The 20,448-nt window shown below is 42.2% G+C and overlaps 1 protein-coding gene across 8 annotated transcripts in view; it reads left to right on the top strand.

Moving 5' to 3' along the window:
• The window catches only part of ank2b (ankyrin 2b, neuronal), a 250,751-nt gene that overhangs the window by 154,376 nt on the left and 75,927 nt on the right, over window positions 1–20,448 (top strand). For all 8 annotated transcript variants that reach the window (XM_042328476.1, XM_042328479.1, XM_042328477.1 and 5 more), the window contains exon 2: window positions 6,038–6,139. In XM_042328476.1, coding sequence (XP_042184410.1) covers window positions 6,038–6,139 — 102 coding nt within the window. The remainder of the gene's footprint in view (window positions 1–6,037; window positions 6,140–20,448) is intronic.

Raw genomic sequence — 20,448 nt, forward strand, 5'->3', positions numbered from 1 at the left:
TATGTCTGCGCATATAGTGGCTGTGCATGCCAGGCAGCCCAAATGAGGGTTTCATGTAAAATACACACACACATGCATGCCCACACGAACACACACAAGGCACGCACACGGCGCGCACACACACACACACACACACAGTTGGCGAACCTGCCGTTAATGAAGGAAATGTTAACATTGACGCCCGTCTCTTAGTCCTAGGTACCAGTGGTGTGACATGGTTGCTGTGTACAACAGATACCCAGTAAACACTGTTGTCTGTTGATATGATAGGCTGTCATGATGTCCAAGAATAGAAGGTGTTCTTCCATTGGAGTGTGGGATTTTGTACACCAGCAAAAGACAAGGGTACAGTTGCCTTATCTGTGAATAAGCGCGTGTCACAGTGTGTGTGCGTGTTTGTGTATGTGCGTGCATGCGTGCGTGTGTGTGGTGTGTGTGTTTCCGTGTATGTGTGAGAATGTTCCTGTAAGAGCCTGTGGAGCACGTGATGCATGTTAGGAGGGTTTTTTAAGGGCGACAACTTAATCACGCTAGGCTGTGGTGGTTGTGGCTTAGGGCAGTGCGGTGACCCACACACACGGCTGAGATGTTCTATCTTTGGTAGAGGGGACCAGGTTAGGTTAGTGCCTAGGTACATCTGTATCACACATGAGGTTGCTGAGTGTGTTACAAGCCTGTACTTCTCCTATCAGCACTGGTGTAATGTTGAGTGAGTTTGCCACATTACAAGTCTGAAAAATGGCTCCTATGGTAAAATAAAGTAGTTAAATGAGCTATGTGTGAACTCTTAGGTTCCACCGCACCCCAGAGAGAAATGGAGATTGAGAGAAAAAACAGTTGTCATGGTTACCAAGAGAGGCAGGGCCGCTTGTCTCCATGGTAACTGGGAGGGCCGAGCATGTTTCCAATGGCATTGGTCGTTGGACGGTCGTCATGGGATACAATATTTACTTTATTTATAATGTAAATTATCCACACACATTCTACTCTGTGTAAATGATTGTTTTATGCAATCTCAGTTTAGGGAGGCTTTTGAAGCTGAAATGACATGGTCAGTAATGTGATATCACGCTTCACGGGTTCGGTTGAAATTCCCAGTGATATACAGTACCAGTCAAAAGTTTGAACACAATTAGAGTTTGTCTTTATTTGTACTATTTTCTACATTGTAGAATAACAGTGAAGACTTCAAAACTATGAAATAACACACATGAAATCATGCAGTAACCAAAAATTAATATATATTTTATATTTGAGATTCTTTAAAGTAGCCAACCTTTGCCTTGATGACAGCTTTGAACACTCTTGGCATTCTCTCCACCAGCTTCATGAGGTAGTCACCTGGAATGCATTTCAAATAACAGGTGTGCCTTGTTAAAAGTTAATTTGTTGAATATAATTCCTTCTTAATGTGTTTGAACCAATCAGTTGTGTTGTGACAAGGTAGGGGTGGTATACAGAAGATAGGCCTATTTGGTAAAAGACAAAGTCCATATTATGGCAAGAACAGCTCAAATAATCAAAGAGAAACAACAGTCCATCATTACTTTAAGACATGAAGGTCAATCAATACGGAACATTTCAAGAACCTTGAAAGTTTCTTCAAGTGCAGTCGCAAAAACCATCAAGCGCAAATGATGAAACTGTCTCTCATGGGGAACCGCCACAGGAAAGGAAGACCCAGAGTTACCTCTGCTGCAGAGGATAAGTTCATTAGAGTTACCAGCTTCAGAAACTGCAGCCCAAAAATATGCTTCACTGATTTTATGTAACAGACACATCTCAACATCAACTGTTCAGAGGAGACTGCGTGAATCAGGCCTTGAATCGGGTCAAATTGCTGTAAAGAAACCACTACTAAAGAACACCAATAAGAAGCAGAGACTTGCTTGGGTCAAGAAACACGAGCAATTAGACTGTTGTAAATCTGTCCTTTGGTCTGATGAGTCCAAATGTGAGATTTTTGGTTCCAACCGCCGTGTCTTTGTGAGACGCAGAGTAGGTGAACGGATGATCTCCGCATGTGTGGTTCCCACCGGGAAACATGGAGGAGGAGGTGTGACGGTGTGGGGGTGCTTTGCAGGTGACACTGTCAGTGATTTATTTAAAATTCAAGGCATACTTAACCAGCATCCTTGGGATGCCCCTACCTTAACCCTAAACGTAACCCATACCTTAACCCATTTTAAATGTCAACTTCAATTGGGGTGACGTCAAAGTTGGACGTCTCAAGGATTCCGGATAGCAAGGACCATCAAAGAATGTGTGTGCAACCTGGTGAACTAATATAACTCCATATTAAGGTAGTGTGATGAATCTAATTGGAGGCAATATCAGCTGATACGACACTCGTGTTTCCTGTATGAACCTGCTGTGCTTGATTTATTAATGAAGGGTAACACAGTAAGAAGTGTTAATTTTGTCTCTGTAAAGAATGGCTTATGAATGAACACATTACCAAAGACCTTCATATCTGATTGAGTAACATACCTCCTTCCCACTCTCTGTTTTTCCAATCTCTCTCTCTTCTCTCTCTCTACTCTCTACCTCTCCTTAATATCACGACTCCACGTAGGAGTGTTCATTCACCCGCAAAGCCATAAAACACCCTCTCTTTTCTTAATTCATTCTCATCTCTCCACCCTCTCTGCCTTTGCATAATGTGACTCGGCAGCTAGGAATCTGACTGGGGATTTGATCTGTCTTTTCTACTCCTCTGTCCTGTGGGCCTAATGGTACCATTGTATAATGTAGCTGAGTACAATTCTGACACTGTCTTCCAGTCAGTGTACACGGGCACAGTGACCTATTGCGGGTTTGAGATGACCACACTTCCCTTCTCTGATATCCATATGTGGTTTGTACAGAGAGACAGTGAGAAACATTACTCAGCAAGAAATGGTAATATGATTCATAAAAACAAAATGGCTGCTACTCATTAACTTCTTACATGTTGAAGTGGTTCCCTTAGGTGAGCTGTAAATGCTGCTCTTTAACGTGCAAGGTGCAGAGGGTTGATATTAAAGGGAATTTGGTTGGTGTAACAATACCATCCTACCCCTGTGGGCTGGCTGGACAACCCACAAGCTGTTCCTCTGGACCTCTCCTTCTGTCAGATATATAGAGCAGAGATATCCCTCCCTAGAGAAATCATCTGAGCACGTCTCCAGGAGATCTCAGGAGACACCCCCCCCTCCCTCAGTCTGGGATAAGGTATCAGTCTCATTGGAGGTGTGAGACACACTTACAGACAGTGCAGTCGGCTTGTATCACTATATACAGTACCAGTCAAATGTTTGGCCACATCTACTCCTTCCAGGGTTTTTTCCTCATTTTTTAAACTATTTTCTACATTGTAGAATGATAGTGAAGACATCAAAACTATGAAATAACACATATGGAATCAGGTAGTAACCAAAAAGTGTTAAACAAATCAAAATATAGATTTTTATATTTGAGATTCTTCAAAGTAGCCACCCTTTGCCTTGATGACAGCTTTGCACACTCTTGGCATTCTGTCAACCAGCTTCATGAGGTAGTCACCTGGAATGCATTTCAATTAACAGGTGTGCCTTGTTAAAAGTTAATTTGTGGAATTTCGTTTGAGCCAATCAGTTGTGTTGTGACAAGGTAGGGTGGTATGGTGGTATACAGAAGATAGGCCTATTTGGTCAAAGAAAAAGTCCATATTAAGTGTAGCACAAATAAGCAAAGAGAAACGACAGTCCATTATTACTTTAGGACATGAAGGTCAGTCAATATGGAAAATTCAAAGTGCAGTTGCAAAAACCATCAAGTGCTATGATGAAACTGTCTCTCATGAAGACCGCCACAGGAAAGGAAGACCCAGAGTTACCTCTGCTGAAGAGGATGAGTTCATTAGAGTTACCAGCCTCAGAAATTGCAGCCCAAATAAATGCTTCACAGAGTTCAAGTAACAGACACATCTCAACATCAACTGTTAGGAGGAGGCCTTCGTGGTCGAATTGCTGCAAAGAAACCACTACTAAAGGACACCAATAAGAAGAAGAGACGTGCTTGTGCCAAGAAACACAAGCAATGGACATTAGACCAGTGGAAATCTGTCCTTTAGTCTGATGAATCAAAATGTGAGATTTTTGGTTCCAATTGCCTTGCCTTTGTGAGACACAGAGTAGGTGAATGAATGATCTCCGCATGTGTGGTTCTCACCATGAAGAATGGAGGAAGAGGTGTGATGGTGTGTGGGTGCTTTGCTGGTGACACTGTCAGTGATTTATTTAGAATTCAAGGCATACTTAACCAGCATGGCTACCACAGCATTCTGGAGTGATACGCCATTGCATCTGGTTTGCGCTTAGTGGGACTATCATTTGGTTTTCAACAGGACAATGACCAAAAACACACATCCAGGCTGTGTAAGGGCTATTTGACCAAGAAGGAGAGTGATGGAGTGCTTCATCAGATGACCTGGCCTCCACAATCACCAAACCTCAACCCCATTAATGATTTAGGATGAGTTGGACCGTAGAGTGAAGGAAAAGCAGCCAACAAGTGCCCAGCATATGTGGGAACTCCTTCAAGACTGTAGGAAAAGCATTCCAGGTGAAGCTGGTTGAGGGAGTACCAAGAGTGTGCAAAGCTGTCATCAAGGCAAAACGTGGCTTGTTTGAAGGATCTCAAATATAAAATATATTTTGCTTTGTTTAACACTTTTTTACTTACTATAAGATTCCATTTGTGTTATTTCATCATTTTGAAGTCTTCACTCTTATTCTACAATGTAGAAAATAGTAAAAGTGAAGAAAAACCTTTGAATGAGTAGGTGTGTCCAAACTTTTGACTAGTATATATATATATATATGTATTCACTCAGCTAACAGAGCTCAACTCGCCATCCTGCTGCTCAGTCTCACGATTTAGCTCCTGTTTGGTTGTGCTGCGTATTGTTGTGTCCGGTCTGAATGATGCAGTGCAGTTCTCTGCAGCATCCACACACAGAACCGCTGCTGCAGGTTAAACCAGAACAAATCATCACAATGTGTCTCTCATTACTGCCCCTAGATACGTTGTAAAGCATTGATCAGTAACTGAGGGCACGGGAATTCTTCATACCTATGCATTCACTTATGCAGTTCGGTATAACATAGTACTCCCCACATTTATAGATCTGAGTGTGTTTTTTAAACCATGAACAAGCTCAGAGTTTGTGTTACAGTCCAGAGTATGTATTAACTCTGGGTCCAGAGTCTCTGTACTGCAGTGTAAGTGAATGAGTGACAGATTGGGTCAGAGGAGTGGGCATATCATCGGTCTGGGTTTGGGCTGAGCTGTGCTGTGCTGTGCTGTGTGCTGGAACTATCTCTGGCCCTGTCTCCCTCGCTGAGTGTCTCTGAGAGATAGCTAGCCTTGCTAGCCAGAACGCTACTTCAATCAGGTTCCCCGTTACCAGCACAGGCTGGTTGTCAGGGAGCAGGACTACTTTAGGGAGTACATTCTACCCCCTAATCACAGAGGAGAGAGGAAGCTGTGGTTCTGCAGTTCTGTGTCTGTATGTGTGTGCCAGGGTGTGTTTTGGGAACGAGAGGGGAAACGCTGACTTACTGCCGCTACGATCGAAAGTTTAGGTCCGTCTCCAGCTTAGTCTGCCTCAGTGAATAAAAGTAGAGGACAAGCCCTCAGTTGTATTCCTGTGTGTAACATTATACACTATTTCACTCAGATTGGAAAATGCTGATTCAGTGCAGGTGTTGATGACTGCAGAAAATGAGTGACACTGCCACCAGGCTCCGTAGGGACTTCTAATTAGTGTTTTGTCTTTGAGTCTCAGGGGCTGTTTTGCCTGTGCAGGTTAGCATAATTGGCATGAAAGTGTGTCTCACCACTCAAACAAGTGGTAGAGTGCCGTATGCTAAGCAGTAACTCAAACTCTATTCTAGCAGTAATAAAAACGTACCTATTTCAAAGCAGTTCAAAACAGCGGTTAAGTTGGGCCAACGTTGTTCTAAATGGGTCCTAACATTGTTCTAACGTATTTATTCTGTTTGTTCTTCTCCAGTCGGACAGCAACACCAGCTTCTTACGAGCGGCAAGGGCGGGGAACATCGACAAGGTTCTGGAGTACCTGAAGGGGGGAGTGGACATAGGCACCTGTAATCAGGTAAGAGGCTAGTGGACATGCACACACGCATGCGCACCTGTGTACACGGGCGCCATGAATAAAAAGAAAAAGATTTGTGATAACTCAGAACCTGATTTACGGTAAGACAGGACACACCATTTGTTTGTCTTGATTGAGCCGTTCATTGGTCTCTGTGGCTGTGGGTCTCTGTGGAGCCAAAATGGTGGCCAGTTCTCTCTCTCTCTCTCTCTCAGTCACCCAGGCGATCAATCTTACACCTTCTGTTCAATAACTCATTTAGCTCTTGGGATCTCTCCTTTGATCATCAGTCCTAATGCCAATCTGTCTATGGTGTGAGGGTTGCCGTTCTATCTCAGTCCACTGGGAGGAATGAGGCTTACTGTACTGTACCAAATGTGTACTACCAAAACATAACATTGATTCAACTCTCTATAGCAAAAATAACTTCAAATAAATAACTAATCTCTGGGAGCTATGGTAACCACGTAATGTGTGTAATGTGATCAGAGTGGGTTGGCCTGTTAGTGATTAAACACAAAACATTTGACTGTTTGGCTGTATTCCTAATCACTACACTCGAGTCTCTACAATTAACATTGTTCTCAGATTAAGAGAGGGATGGGCCCAGTCTCCTTGAGCGCTGTGTATTTGCCGTTCTCTCTAAAATGCAATCATTGTCATCTTGAAGGAGGCTGTCTGCGTGATTACATTAGGAGTAAAGATCCTCTGTCCTTCAGGGTTCATTATTAAACAGGCGCTTTTGCAAGGCAATACTTTTACGTAACACGGCCATGTCTGACAATAGCTTTCACTGAGCAAATCTAGGACAGGGAATGGCAATGTGCTTCCCTTTATAAAAAAAACAGGCTAAATCAAAGTTTTGATTTGTCTTGTTTTCTTGTATGTTTCTGTCAGTAAGATCAACACCAAAACTGTGTATTTTAAATACTGCCAATATTAACATTGAAAAATCAATGAATCAATAACATCTAAATCCGTCACTCTGAATCTATAACTCTGACCTCTCGTAAATCCACCATGCGTCTCCTTTAGGTAAAATAAACAGAATGTTAAGTATATAGATGGAATGAGGGATAAAACAAGAGGAGAAGAGGTAAGGGTGAGGAGTGTATTGAAAATGAAAGTCAATGAACTAAGTAGACCAGACCCCGCTTCTATTGCATTGGTGTATATGAGAGAGACCCAGTTAAGTAGAACGGAATTGATGTTTATTTTGCGATAGAGTAGCACAGCAGTCAAACAAGGCAATGGTTCCAAATTTTTTTTTTTTTTTTTGCCATACATTTTTCCTATAGAGGATTTTTAGAAACACTTAAAATAAGAGCTGTGTTTCCTATAGGCCTACCCTGGCATGATAACCATGTAAATCTCTCTAGGACAAGGTGAATTTTATCAATATATTTGCCTGTATTTACCCCCCAAAAATGAAATGATAATTAGCTGCTAATGTGGCTATCGTAAAGAACTCAAATATTTTTTCACTGGCTACGGCTAGAGATTCAGGTGTCATTTGGTTAGCTAGCAAGAAATGTGAATCGCTTTGCTAGCTAGCTAGCTATGCTGAACTTGAATGACTGTTATCCACAGTTAGTCTCTTAGCTGTCAATGAAATGTATTTGGCATCAATCAAATGGGTGGGCAGGCAGGCAAATTCCCATTCATTTGTCAACACGTGGGTTGGGACAAGCATAAATTGGCAGGCAAGATGCAGAAGGACGAGCAGGCTACTATTCCCCATCATTTCAGCGCAATTTTGATGGCCAACTAGTTTGACGGCCAACTCGCTCTGGCTAGCATTAGTTGTTGATCTTGTTATTGTTGATGTGCATTGGCATTCGAGGGAGGGAAAGTCTACCTTTCCATGTTTGTTTGATCAATAGGACTGTGAAGTTCCCAAATGTAAGAGGACTCCCGTGGTATTTACATATTTGCAGGAATCGATTCAGGTGTATTTTGTGGCTTTTGGCGAAAGCGTTCTAATGATCTAAAGTCACGCTGTTGCTACTGCTTGTAAACACACAGTCCAGTTCAAAGTGAATGAAGGCAGGCCCGTGTGGCAAATGGATTATTTGCATATAGGCCTACTGTAGCTCTGATTGGCTATGTCGTACCAGTCAGCGTAGATTCCGGTCTTGGACAAGACGGATGTTTTTATTAGGTTTTATTTCCTGCAGTGTCTATTAATTGTCCAAACGCATGGCCTCTTTCCCACTCTATATTGCTCTAGAATTTTCACAAATGCCTCATTATATGTAATCCAAAATTCCCAAACATTCTATGAATTCACAAAAACATGAAGATGACCATATCTAAGTGCTCGCTTGTCAGGAAATGTAATAAAAGAAGGTGTCATATTCTTCCTGGGGGTCTATATGAACAGATTTGAATAAGATTTCATGTTGCTAAAACGCTGTTAGTTCCACTTTAATTACTGGCCACTGGCAGGAGGGGATGGATCAGTGAGTTTAGGGTCATTGGTCTTTCCTTCTGTCATTTTTCTTCTTCTCTCTCCCTCTCTCTCTCTCTCTCTCTCTCTCTCTCAATATCCTGCCTCTATTCCTAATTAAACCTGTGGGATGTGACAAAGTCTACTATATCCCATTGTAGAAATTACATTTGCATAGATTTACTGCTATTGACCACCCCAGTGTTATACCAGATACAGTTGAAGTCGGAAGTTTACATACACTAATGTTGGAGTCATTAAAACTCATTTTTCAACCACTCCACAAATGTCTTGTTAACAAACTATAGTTTTGGCAAGTTGGTTAGGACATCTACTTTGTGCATGACACAAATAATTTGATTATTTCACTTATAATTATTTCACCTATAATTCACTGTATCACAATTCCAGTGGGTCAGAAGTTTACATACAGTGCCTTTAAACAGCTTGGAAATTTCCAGAAAATGATGTCATGGCTTTAGAAGCTTCTAATAGGCTAATTGACATAATTTGAGTCAATTGGAGGTGTACCTGTGGATGTATTTCAAGGCCTACTTTCAAACTCAGTGTCCCCTTGCTTGACATTGTGGGAAAATCTAAAGAAATCAGCCAATACCTCAGAAAATAAATTGTAGACCTCCATAAGTCTGGTTCACCCTTGGGAGAAATTTCCAAACGCCTGAAGGTACCACGTTCATCTGTACAAGCAATAGTACGCAAGTATAAACACCACGGGACCAAGCAGCCATCCTATGACTGAGGAAGGAGATGCGTTCTGTCTCCTTGAGATGAACGTACTTTGGTGCGAAAAGTGCAAATCAATCCCAGAACAACAGCAAAGGACCTTGTGAAGATGCTGGAGGAAACAGGTACAAAAGTATCTATATCCACAGTAAAACAAGTCCTATATCGACATAACGTGAAAGGCCTCTCAGCAAGGAAGAAGCCACTGCTCCAAAACCGCCATAAAAAAGCCAGACTACGGTTTGCAACTGCACATGGGGACAAAGATCGTCCTTTTTGGAGAAATGTCCTCTGGTCTGATGAAACAAAAATAGAACTGTTTGGCCATAATGCCCATCGTTATGTTTGGAGGAAAAAGGAGGAGGCTAGCAAGCCGAACAACACCATCCCAACCGTGAAGCACGGGGGTGGCGGCATCATGTTGTGGGGGTGCTTTGCTGCAGGAGGGACTGGTGCACACAAAATAGATTGGATCATGAGAAAGGAAAATGATGTGGATATATTGAAGCAACATCTTAACTTCTTATGGCTGCCATCCCGTTAACGGGATAATTGTCATCAACAACCGCTGAATTCAAACAATTCAAACAATATTACAAAAAATATTTATATTTATGAAATCACAAGTGCAATATAGGAAAACACAGCTTAGCCTTTTGTTAATCCACCTGTCATGCCAGATTTTGAAAATATGCTTTACAGCGAAAGCAATCCAAGAGTTTGTGTAAGTTTATCGATCGCTCGACAAAACATTATGTACACCTAGCATCAAGTAGCTTGGTCACGAAAATCAGAAAAGCAATCAAATTAATCGGTTAGCTTTGATGATCTTTGGATGTTTTCACTCACAAGACTCCCAGTTACACAATAAATGTTCCTTTTGTTCCATAAAGATTATTTTTATATCCAAAATACCTCTGTTTGTTTGGCCCGTTCAGAAATCCACAGGAAAGAGCGGTCACGACAACGCAGACAAATTCCAAATAGTTTCCGTAATGTACACAGAAACATTTTCAAAATAGAAGCCACTTCCTGGGTTGATTTTCCTCAGGGTTTCGCCTGCAATATCAGTTCTGTTATACTCACAGACAATATTTTGACAGTTTTGGAAACGTTAGTGTTTTCTATCCAATACTAATAATAATATGTACATATTAGCAACTGAGACTGAGGAGCAGGCCATTTAGTTTAGGCAACTTATTCATCCAAGCTACTCAATACTGCCCCCCAGCCATAAGAAGTTAAGACATCAGTCAGGAAGTTAAAGCTTGGTCGCTAATGGGTCTTCCAAATGGACATTGACCCCAAGCATAATTCCAAAGTTGTGGCAAAATGGCTTAAGGATAACAAAGTTAAGGTATTGGAGTGGCCATCACAAAGCCCTGACCTCAGTCCTATAGAAAATGTGTGGGCAGAACTGAAAAAGCATGTGCGAGCAAGGAAGCCTTACAAACCTGACTCAGTTACACCAGCTCTGTCAGGAGGAATGGGCCAAAATTCACCCAACTTATTGTGGGAAGCTTGTGGAAGGCTACCCGAAACGTTTGACCCAAGTTAAACAATTTAAGACAATGCTACCAAATACTAACTGAGTGTCCAGATTTCAACTGTAGTTTTCCATTACATTCCCTATTTCTGGAGCATTGGAGCATACCTCTCCCCCTGAGAGGCTGGTGGGTCTTAATTTAGGAGGCGCATGACCATTATCTGTTCCTCCTCCAACCCATTAACGTTCCTCATCGCGGGGCTGGGGGGGGCACCGTGACATGGGTCACAGACAACTGTTAGGATGTAAATAGTCCGGCCTTGACAACCACCATGGTCACGGTGGTCAAGCTGATAAACAACAGTCACATGGCCACGGGGTGTGTGTGAGCGGTTGTTTGGGCTGTGTCTAAACCCTACCATACAGACACAGACAGGCACACACAGTTTTCCTCACAAAGCCAAAGCAATCTAGATAGGTAAGGTGAGGGGCCAGCCACCCCCTCTCTCTCGCTCACATACAGTATACACACACTCTGTATCTGTCTCTCTCTTTCTATTTCTCTCACATCTAGCAGCACATCTAAATGCGTGTGCTTTGATGCAGTGATCTGAGCTAGTTCTCCACTGTATAATGTCAAGAACATATAGATGTTCTGCTTCATAAACCAAGTCAGATTGCCATGTCAGATAGAGTATGTTTCTAACAATGCAGATCCACTGTCACAAACACTGATTTCCTATTTCACACTAGTCCTCCTATATCTGCATTTTCTCTGGTCCCCCCCCTCCCCCTCTCCTTCCATATGGTCAGTCAGGCTGCCCCTCCCCTCCTGGAATGTAACAGTAGAACAGTGACCTTCACACAGTGACAGGGACCTGGACGAATGGGGTGTAGGGCTGTTGCGGTGACCATATTACCAGCATACCGGCAGTCACGAGTCATTCTGGTTACCTTATACATTCTGGTTACCTTGTGCTACGCTCCAAAATGTCTATCCATGATGGGAGAGAGCCCTAGGCAATGCTGTTGGTTCATTGATTGTGCAGGATGACTTACAGGTAGCCTACAATTATAGTGCATTTGTATTTGATTTTGAATAGCCTAGTAATAGGGATTTTCTTTATAATTAATTGGGTGGCACATTACTTTTAGCTATACAGAATATCTCACCACCATGCATTTCCCTCTCCTCCTTTCTCTCCCTTATTCCTTTTCTTGAGCGTGCTGTCTGTCAACAGTTTAGTGACATATGTTTAGTTGCGAAAACATGTTACTATCGATGTTCCCGAACAGATTTAATTTGGTTTCCCAAATGAAGCACTCGGTAGCTGCAGGAACAGAGTTGGAGAGCCCATGGCATACGGAGATTGGGCGGAATATCACCTGAGCATGCTCCTCAAACAGTGGTTGATGCGTGGAGTGAAATAAGTGTTCCTATGTTTATTTCTCAGCTGCTCATATTAAGCACAGCTCCACTATAGAACCAAAGTGGCCTTCCAGGCGTCATTGGAAAACGGACCGCGTTCGCGCGGCCTCCGTTCGCAATTCGAGTGCATACAGATGACATGTTTTTCCCCTGCCCCTGTCCCTCCCCATTGAGTTTGCGACTTAGCCTACAGCCGCATCATGTAGCCAATATATGTTTTGAAGAAGTTCTACGGTTTGTGTCATTCACAACCTATAGTTGCCAAGGAAATCTAGCAATATAGGATCCGTTTCAAATGATCCCTTTTAACCTCAACATAGCCACTTCATATGCGTACACGCTCCGGAATGGGAAAAATATCCTTTCAATTTTTTTTCAGATAAGTTCAATTCTATTCTTCTTATGATAAAATCATATAATATCTAATAATGGCACCGGATTTATAAGCATATCTTGTCAGCTAAATGAACAAGCCTACATATAGCCTATGGTATGGAGCATAGCCAGATAACATACAGTAGGCCAACTCATATTCTGTTATTCTGAAATAAGTTTTCTTCATATCATGTTTCTTTAGACCCGACTGAAATAAATAAAGCTTTATTGTGATGGTGCATATTAAATTGATTTATTAGACTTTCTTAAAAGGTAGAGATGTTCCAAAGGCGCGCATCAGCGGCTGGTATGCAGCTCATATGCGCGGAGGCCTGGAGATGATATATGTGAAACGGTCAAATACCGTGAGACTGGGAGTCTTTTGCATAGGGCTGGGCGATTTATCGAATTAATGAATTCAAAAAATTTTCCCGCGATATTCCAAATGCTTGTATCTCAAGAATCGAGGTTTTGTCATTTTTTGTTGTTGTCATCTTTCGCTCCTTCTGTGCTGTGTGCACCTCCAAATGTACACCAGAGATCTGTATATTATGAAGAGATGCATGTCTACACCCTAGCAAAGGCAGGCGACAAGCTTAGGTCCAAAATAAGCCCATATTAACGCATTTGGTTTATTTTTGGACCGATTTTAGCGAGAGTGAAACCTCTGGCTTCGCCTCTTCCTCTACGGTTTACACACACCAAGCCCCTTACCCCTGCCTCTCACGCCAACGAAGTCCTCTCTGACAAGCGGTTTCAAAACGCTATATGCATTTGAGGTTTGGTCCAACATAATCAATCATATGGACACCAAAGCCCATTGAGACGTTATTTTACTGTTGTAGAGAAGAAGATAGCTTTTCTAACGAAACCCTGGCTTGAAATATAAACCTGAAATATAAAGATTAGCTTGCCAGTCACTAGCACGTGGGTTTGAGAGATTGTTGGAGATTGTTGGAGACTATAGTGCCTGCTACAAGAAGTTAGTCATTATTAGTGAATGTGCATGGTTCTAGTTACATTTGTAACTACAAAATGAAATTTTCATAGACAGACTTGAAAGCCAGATCAGTGATTATTGAGAGAGAAAAAAAAGCAGTTTCAACTATTTTGATTAAATAATTGAATTATTATTATGGTTGTGGAAGGCTTATGTTTATCCTAGGTATAACTTCACAAGCCCTGAATTCATTAGACTGTTTGAAATGCAGTGTATTTGACCTTTTACCTATTCAACAACGCTTGCATTTAGAAATGTTTGCTAATTTATCAAATAAAAAATAATACATGAATAATGATAAATACATTTACACACAGTGCCTTTGGAAATTATTCAGGTCCTTTGACTTTTTCCACATTTTGTTGTTGTTACATTACAGCCTTATTTTTCCCCCTCATCAAGCTACACACAATACCCCATAATGAAAAAGCAGAAACAGGTTTTTAGAAATGTTTACAAATTTATAAAAAATTAAAAACTGAAATATTACATTTACATAAGTATTCAGATTCTTTACTCTGTACTTTGTTGATGCACCATTGGCAGTGATTACAGCCTGGAGGCTACAAGCTTGGCACACCTGTATTTGGGGAGTTTCTCCCATTCTTCTCTGCAGATACTCTCAAGTTCTGTCAGGTTGGATGGGGAGCGTTGCTGCACAGCTATTTTCAGGTCTCCAGAGATGTTTGATTGGGTTCAAGTCTTGGCTGTGAGCTTAGGGTTGTAGTCCTGTTGGAAGGTGAACCTTCACCCCGAGTCTGAGGTCATGAGCGTTCTGGAGCAGGTTTTCATCAAGGATCTCTCTGTACTTTGCTCTATTCATCTTTGCCTTGATCCTGACTAGTCTCCCAGTCCATGCCAGTGAATAACATCCCCACCCCATAGCATGATGCTGCCACCACCATGCTTCACCGTAGGAATGGTGCCAGGTTTCCTCCAGACATGACGCTTGGCATGCAGGCCAATCTTGGTTTCATCAGACCAGAGAATCTTGTTTCTCATGGTCTGAGAGTCTTTAGGTGCCTTTTGGCAAACTCCAAGCGGGCTGTCGTATGCCTTTTAGTGAGGAGTGGCTTCCATCTGGTCACTCCACCATAAAGGCCTAATTGGTGGAGTGCTGCAGAGATGGTTGTCCTTCTGTAATGTTCTCCCATTTCCACAGAGGCACTCTGGAGCTCTGTCACAGTGACCACCGGGTTCTTGGTCACTTCACTGACCACGACCCTTCTCACCCGATTTTTCAGTTTGGCCGGACGGCCAGCTTTAGGAAGAGTGTTGTTGGTTCCAAACTTCTTCCATTTAAGTATGATGGAGGCAACTGTGTTCTTGGCAACCTTTAATGCTCCAGACATCTTTTGGTACCCGTCCCCAGATCTGTGGATGGACACAATCCTGTCTTGGAGCTCTACGGACAATACCTTCGACCTCATAGCTTGGTTTTTGCTCTGACGTGCACAGTCAACTGTGGTACATTATATAAACAGGTTTGGGCCTTTTCAAATCATGTCCAATCAATTGAATTTACAACAGGTGGACTTCAATCAAGTTGTAGAAACATCTCAAGCATGATCAATGGCAACAGGATGCACCTGAGCTCAATATCGAGTTCATAGCAAAGGGTCTGAATACCACCACAGCCCTATGTGGGTGTCGGGCAGAGTTAGAGATGGATGAGAGGGGAGGAGACAGGACCCTAGTCACTAACATCTCCTGTCGGTTCATATACCATATGACAGGTATAATCGATGGATTGATGAGTGTGCTTGTGGAATCTAATGGTCCAGTGATCGGATATTAGTTATTGAGCTGGAACAATCTCAAGGTGTTCTGTATTGTTACACCCTTGAGTGGCTGACATGTGCATGTGTCAGCAATGCAATTTTGCAAAGTGGATCACAGTGAAACTGTCCGTCATCCTAGCAACCAGCAAGCATAAGGAACTATGTCAGTCATCCTTAGCAACGAGCCGACACCCCACACTACAGGCATACAAATGGCTTTGACAGCACTTGCAATACCAGGGTTGTGGGTTCGATTCCCACTGGAGACCAGTATGAAGAAAGTATGAAGATGTATGCGTATGCACTCGCTACTTTAAGTCTCTCTGGATAAGAGCGTCTGCTAGAATGACTGAAATGTAATAATGTAATTGACATACGATAATGATAACAGCCATTTTCTGTATGTCAGGTATTATATTTGACAGCTGCCAGTTAGATTGTGATTGTTAGTGTTGCCGCGTCGGGCTGAAACCATCTGCTCTTCCATCCTCATCCCCATGACCTTCATCTGTCTCCCAGGCCTCTTCACTCAACCAGACTACTACACGACTGGGATCTTAATTTGAACCAGTTTTCTACAGCAGGAAAATAATCCTGCGGCAACAGGAAATGTGAATCATTACGGTGATTTATAACTAATGGACATTTTTTGTAGGGGTTGATACATTTTTCATTAGGGCAAATAAAGTCTGACATTTTAAAGTGGAAATTACATTATTTAGAAGCATTTTTCTACCTCGAATACACTATTTGCATATCCAAATTCTCAGCAACAAGAGTGATCAGATTAAGATCCTACATCTATCTGTAGCCAAGCCTTGTTCACAGAGCCTCTTGCTCTGTAACAAATAGCAATGTTTCTCCCTGTCTTTAAGGCTGATGTATTCCCAGTTTGTCCCTGGCATAATTTCCTCTGCACAGTCATGGGAGATATAAGCTTGATGGTGGTACTGCATTTAAAGTAGCATTTATACATTATAAATGCATTGCAGGTGCCACATTAGATGGATGTCTTTCCATCAAGTCTCTGCCCGTGCCACTAGTGATGGAATACTCCACCTATGACCGTGAGAGCTCCTTGTGGTTCATCCAACACAGTCTGGATACCCAATCAATCAACCACACAGACTCACACAGCAGCTCTGAACCCCCAATTCAAACTAAACTCTGTAAACCATAATGTCTGCATTAAGACCTTGTTTGTATGATGAAGTGGTCATTATGATTCTACTATAGAAGTTGAAAAAAGTGTTAAGGGACAACCCTTAGTGGAACACAGTTGCTCTTTTCAACTTAATGCAGGAGGTGGAGTTGACATTCTCTTAGTGAAAGTTATTTGGTCTACTCTACTCTACTAGAAATGTATTCCTTTGTGGACTATTCAAATATAATTTACCTGTCACTTTTATTATTGTGTTATTGTTTGGTTCTTGATATGTTCCTTCAAGTTGACCTTTTTGAACTGAAAACGCTCTTCTCAAAAGTGTACTTAATTACTTTTTCCCCTTTCCTGTTACCCCTACAGACTGTAAACTTTTAACTGCCTTTCGATGAGTAATGCATTCCATTTATTATAGCACCATAGTTCATAATGATAATAACTCACCATCTGCATGTTAATTAGTTGCTATTTATGCTGGTTATGACTGCTGCAATGCCCCATGGGAGTCGTCTGCTCTACCCACCGCTGCTTATGAATTAGATTTCCACCACATTACATCTGCATATAATAGAACAATATCAAGCGGGAACATTAGGGTGAATGTTATATTATGTGATTAGAACGTTTTCATAAGTGATTGCGTCTGTGGCCAGGCTGATGTAATGACTGTGATTGAGTGACTGTGGTGGTCAGTAGGTAAGTTGGGGAACTGTGTGACAGAGTGATATGCCTGCAGACTCTAAAGGATGGATGAATGGGGGGTACACTCATACAGTATGGGGTTGTTGTAAGCAGAGATAGATGGGACTGTATGGGAGCGCCATGGGCGGAGGTGTTTCTTTGAGATTGTGGGGGGATCGGAATGGGAGCTTGTGGAGAAGGATCCCCGCCCCGAAGGAGTGAATACAGATTGTCCCTGCAGTTAACCAACCAACCTCACTTCCTCCATCCCTACCAACGTCCATGGGGACAGAGGCAACCATTCATCTATAAAGTCGAAATAGGGACAGAAATGGCTACTCCATTCTGCTCTGGTAGTGACAGGTGTTATGGTGCTATAGCATCCTGTCTGGCTGACCTTGAGTTATTCCCAATGCCATCTCTGAGGGTGAAGTGTGTTACCAAGGACAGGTTAACAGAGGTTCATTCTACAGGGAGTTTGTAAGGTGTTTGTTTACACCTCTGTTTAACCTTCAGTACAACGTTGGAGCCAGGTCCTACAATTACACAATAGGAATATAGCTTTTTGACAGTGCTAAGGGATATGAGGACAAGCTAAGTGAGAAGAGAGCAGATGGTGCACCCTTCTGAGTCAAATGCAGCATGTCTTTTAAAAAAGATGCTTCTTGTTCTCCTTCAGGGCAGTGCAGACTGCAGAATATGTAACTCTTTTTTAATAGACAGGGGTTGATTGGACACTAAACACTGTAGGGTGCCTTGCTGTAACTACAGGGGTCCAGTTTGGTCTGAACAGGGGCCGCATGTCTGTTTGGGGCTGCCCTGGCTATAGAGGAAATTACACATCGACCGAGCGGCCCTTTTTAAATAGCAGACAAACACTCCCTGAATTAGTGCTGGGTCACTGAGACGCCCCAAACTAGGTGAAAAATCTGTTGATGTGCCCTTGAGCAAGGCATTTAACTCCAATTGCTCCCGTAAATCGCTCTGGATTAGTTTTAGGAATGAGAGAGGGTTGCTCCTCAGAATCCAAATGTTGTGTCATGTTGTTGGCATCTGGGGTTGGATATTGAAGTTACTTGGGCCCCTCATGATGTGGTGTTTTGGGAATTAACTGGCAAATGCAAATGCTTGGATTCTTTAATCCTCGGGGTAATCCGCCCAGAGTGATATTGAAATGTAATCGTAATTTCTCTCCCTCTAAAGCTTTTAGGATCTATTTATTGCCCCAACAACAGGACGTAAACATCAATCTCCTATTAGGAACATATTGGCACTTATGGAGGGATATAAACTAGTCTTTAGCAAAATTGAACTGGGACCAGTTGGTACAGTTGAAGTCAGAAGTTTACATACACCTTAGTCAAAAAACATTTAAACACAGTCTTTCAGTCTTTCTTTCCTGACATTTAATCTTGGTAAAAATTCCCTGTCATAGGTCAGTTAGGATCAATAGAGAGAGTGATGTATTTCAGCTTTTATTTATTTCATCACATTCCCAGTGGGTCAGAAATTTACATACACTCAATTAGTATTTGGCCTTAAATTATTGAACTTGGGTCAAACATTTTGGGGTAGACTTCCACAAGCTTCCCACAATAAGTTGAGTGAATTTTGGCCTATTCCTCCTGACAGAGCTGGTGTAACTGAGTCAGGTTTGTAGGCCTCCTTGCTCGCACACGCTTTTTCAGTTCTGCCCACACATTTTCTATAGGATTGAGGTCAGCGCTTTGTGATGGCCACTCCAATACCTTGACATTGTTGTCCTTAAGCCATTTTGCCACAACTTTGGAAGTGTGCTTGGCATCATTATCCATTTGGAAGACCCATTTGTGACCAAGCTTTAACTTCCTGACAGATGTCTTGAGATGTTGCATCATTATATCCACATAATTTTTCTTTCTCATGATGCCATCTATTTTGTGAAGTGCACCAGTCCCTCCTGCAGCAAAGCACCCCCACAATGTGATGCTGCCACCCCGTGCTTCACGGTTGGGATGGTGTTCTTCGGCTTGCAAGCTTCCCCCTTTTTCCTCCAAACATAATGATGGTCATTATGGCCAAACAGTTTTATTTTTGTTTCATCAGAGCAGAGGACATTTCTCCAAAAAGTACGATCTTTGTCCCCATGTGCATTTGCAAACCGTAGTCTGGCACTTTAATGGCGGTTTTGGAGCAGTGGCTTCTTCCTTGCTGAGCGGCCTTTCAGGTTATGTCGATATCGGACTCATTTTACTGTGGATATAGAAACTTTTGTACCTGTTTCCTCCAGCATCTTCACAAGGTCCTTTGCTGTTGTTCTGGAATTGATTTGCACTTTTCGCACCAAAGTACTTTCATCTCTAGGAGACAGAACACATCTCCTTCCTGAGTGGTATGACGGCTGCGTGGTCCCATGGTGTTTATACTTGCGTACTATTATTTGTACAGATGAACGTGGTACCTTCAGGCATTTGGACATTTCTCCCAAGGATGAACCAGAGGTCTTGGCTGATTTCTTTTGATTTTCCTATGATGTCAAGCAAAGAGGCACTGAGTTTGAAGGTAAGCCTTGAAATACATCCACAGGTACACCTCCAATTGACTCAAAATGTCAATTAGGCTCTCAGAAGCTGCTAAAGCCATGACATCATTCTCTGGAATTTTCCAAGCTGTTTAAAGGCACAGTCAACTTAGTGTATGTCAACTTCTGACCCACTGGAACTGTGATACAGTGAATTATAAGTGAAATAATCTGTTTGTAAATAATTGTTGGGAAAATGACTTGTGTCATGCACAGAGTAGATGTCCTAACCGACTTGCCAAAACTATAGTTTGTTAACAAGAAATTTGTGGAGTGGTTGAAAAATGAGATTTAATGACTCCAAGCTAAGTGTTTGTAAACTCCCGACTTCTTGAGTCTTGATATATCTGAGTTAGTCTTGGACGGATGTTCTGATCTAAAGTCAAGCCTTATGGGTGTCTGGAAAGACAGGTAGCTAGCTATAAATGACAGCATAGCTGGCAAGTCGCATTCAAGGAACAGAATCACACACCAGTGACCCCTGTGACAAACACCAGATAGCCACACACACATACACGCGCACACACATACTGCTTGACTTTATTAATACCACCAGGCCTACATAGTGAATCCTGGACTGGCCCTAGTCCACAACCATCGTGACACGGCACAAATTCTGACATCCAGTACTGCCTTTGGTAT

This window comes from Oncorhynchus tshawytscha, linkage group LG10, assembly GCF_018296145.1.
Source record: "Oncorhynchus tshawytscha isolate Ot180627B linkage group LG10, Otsh_v2.0, whole genome shotgun sequence".
NCBI classification, from domain to species: Eukaryota; Metazoa; Chordata; class Actinopteri; order Salmoniformes; family Salmonidae; genus Oncorhynchus; species Oncorhynchus tshawytscha.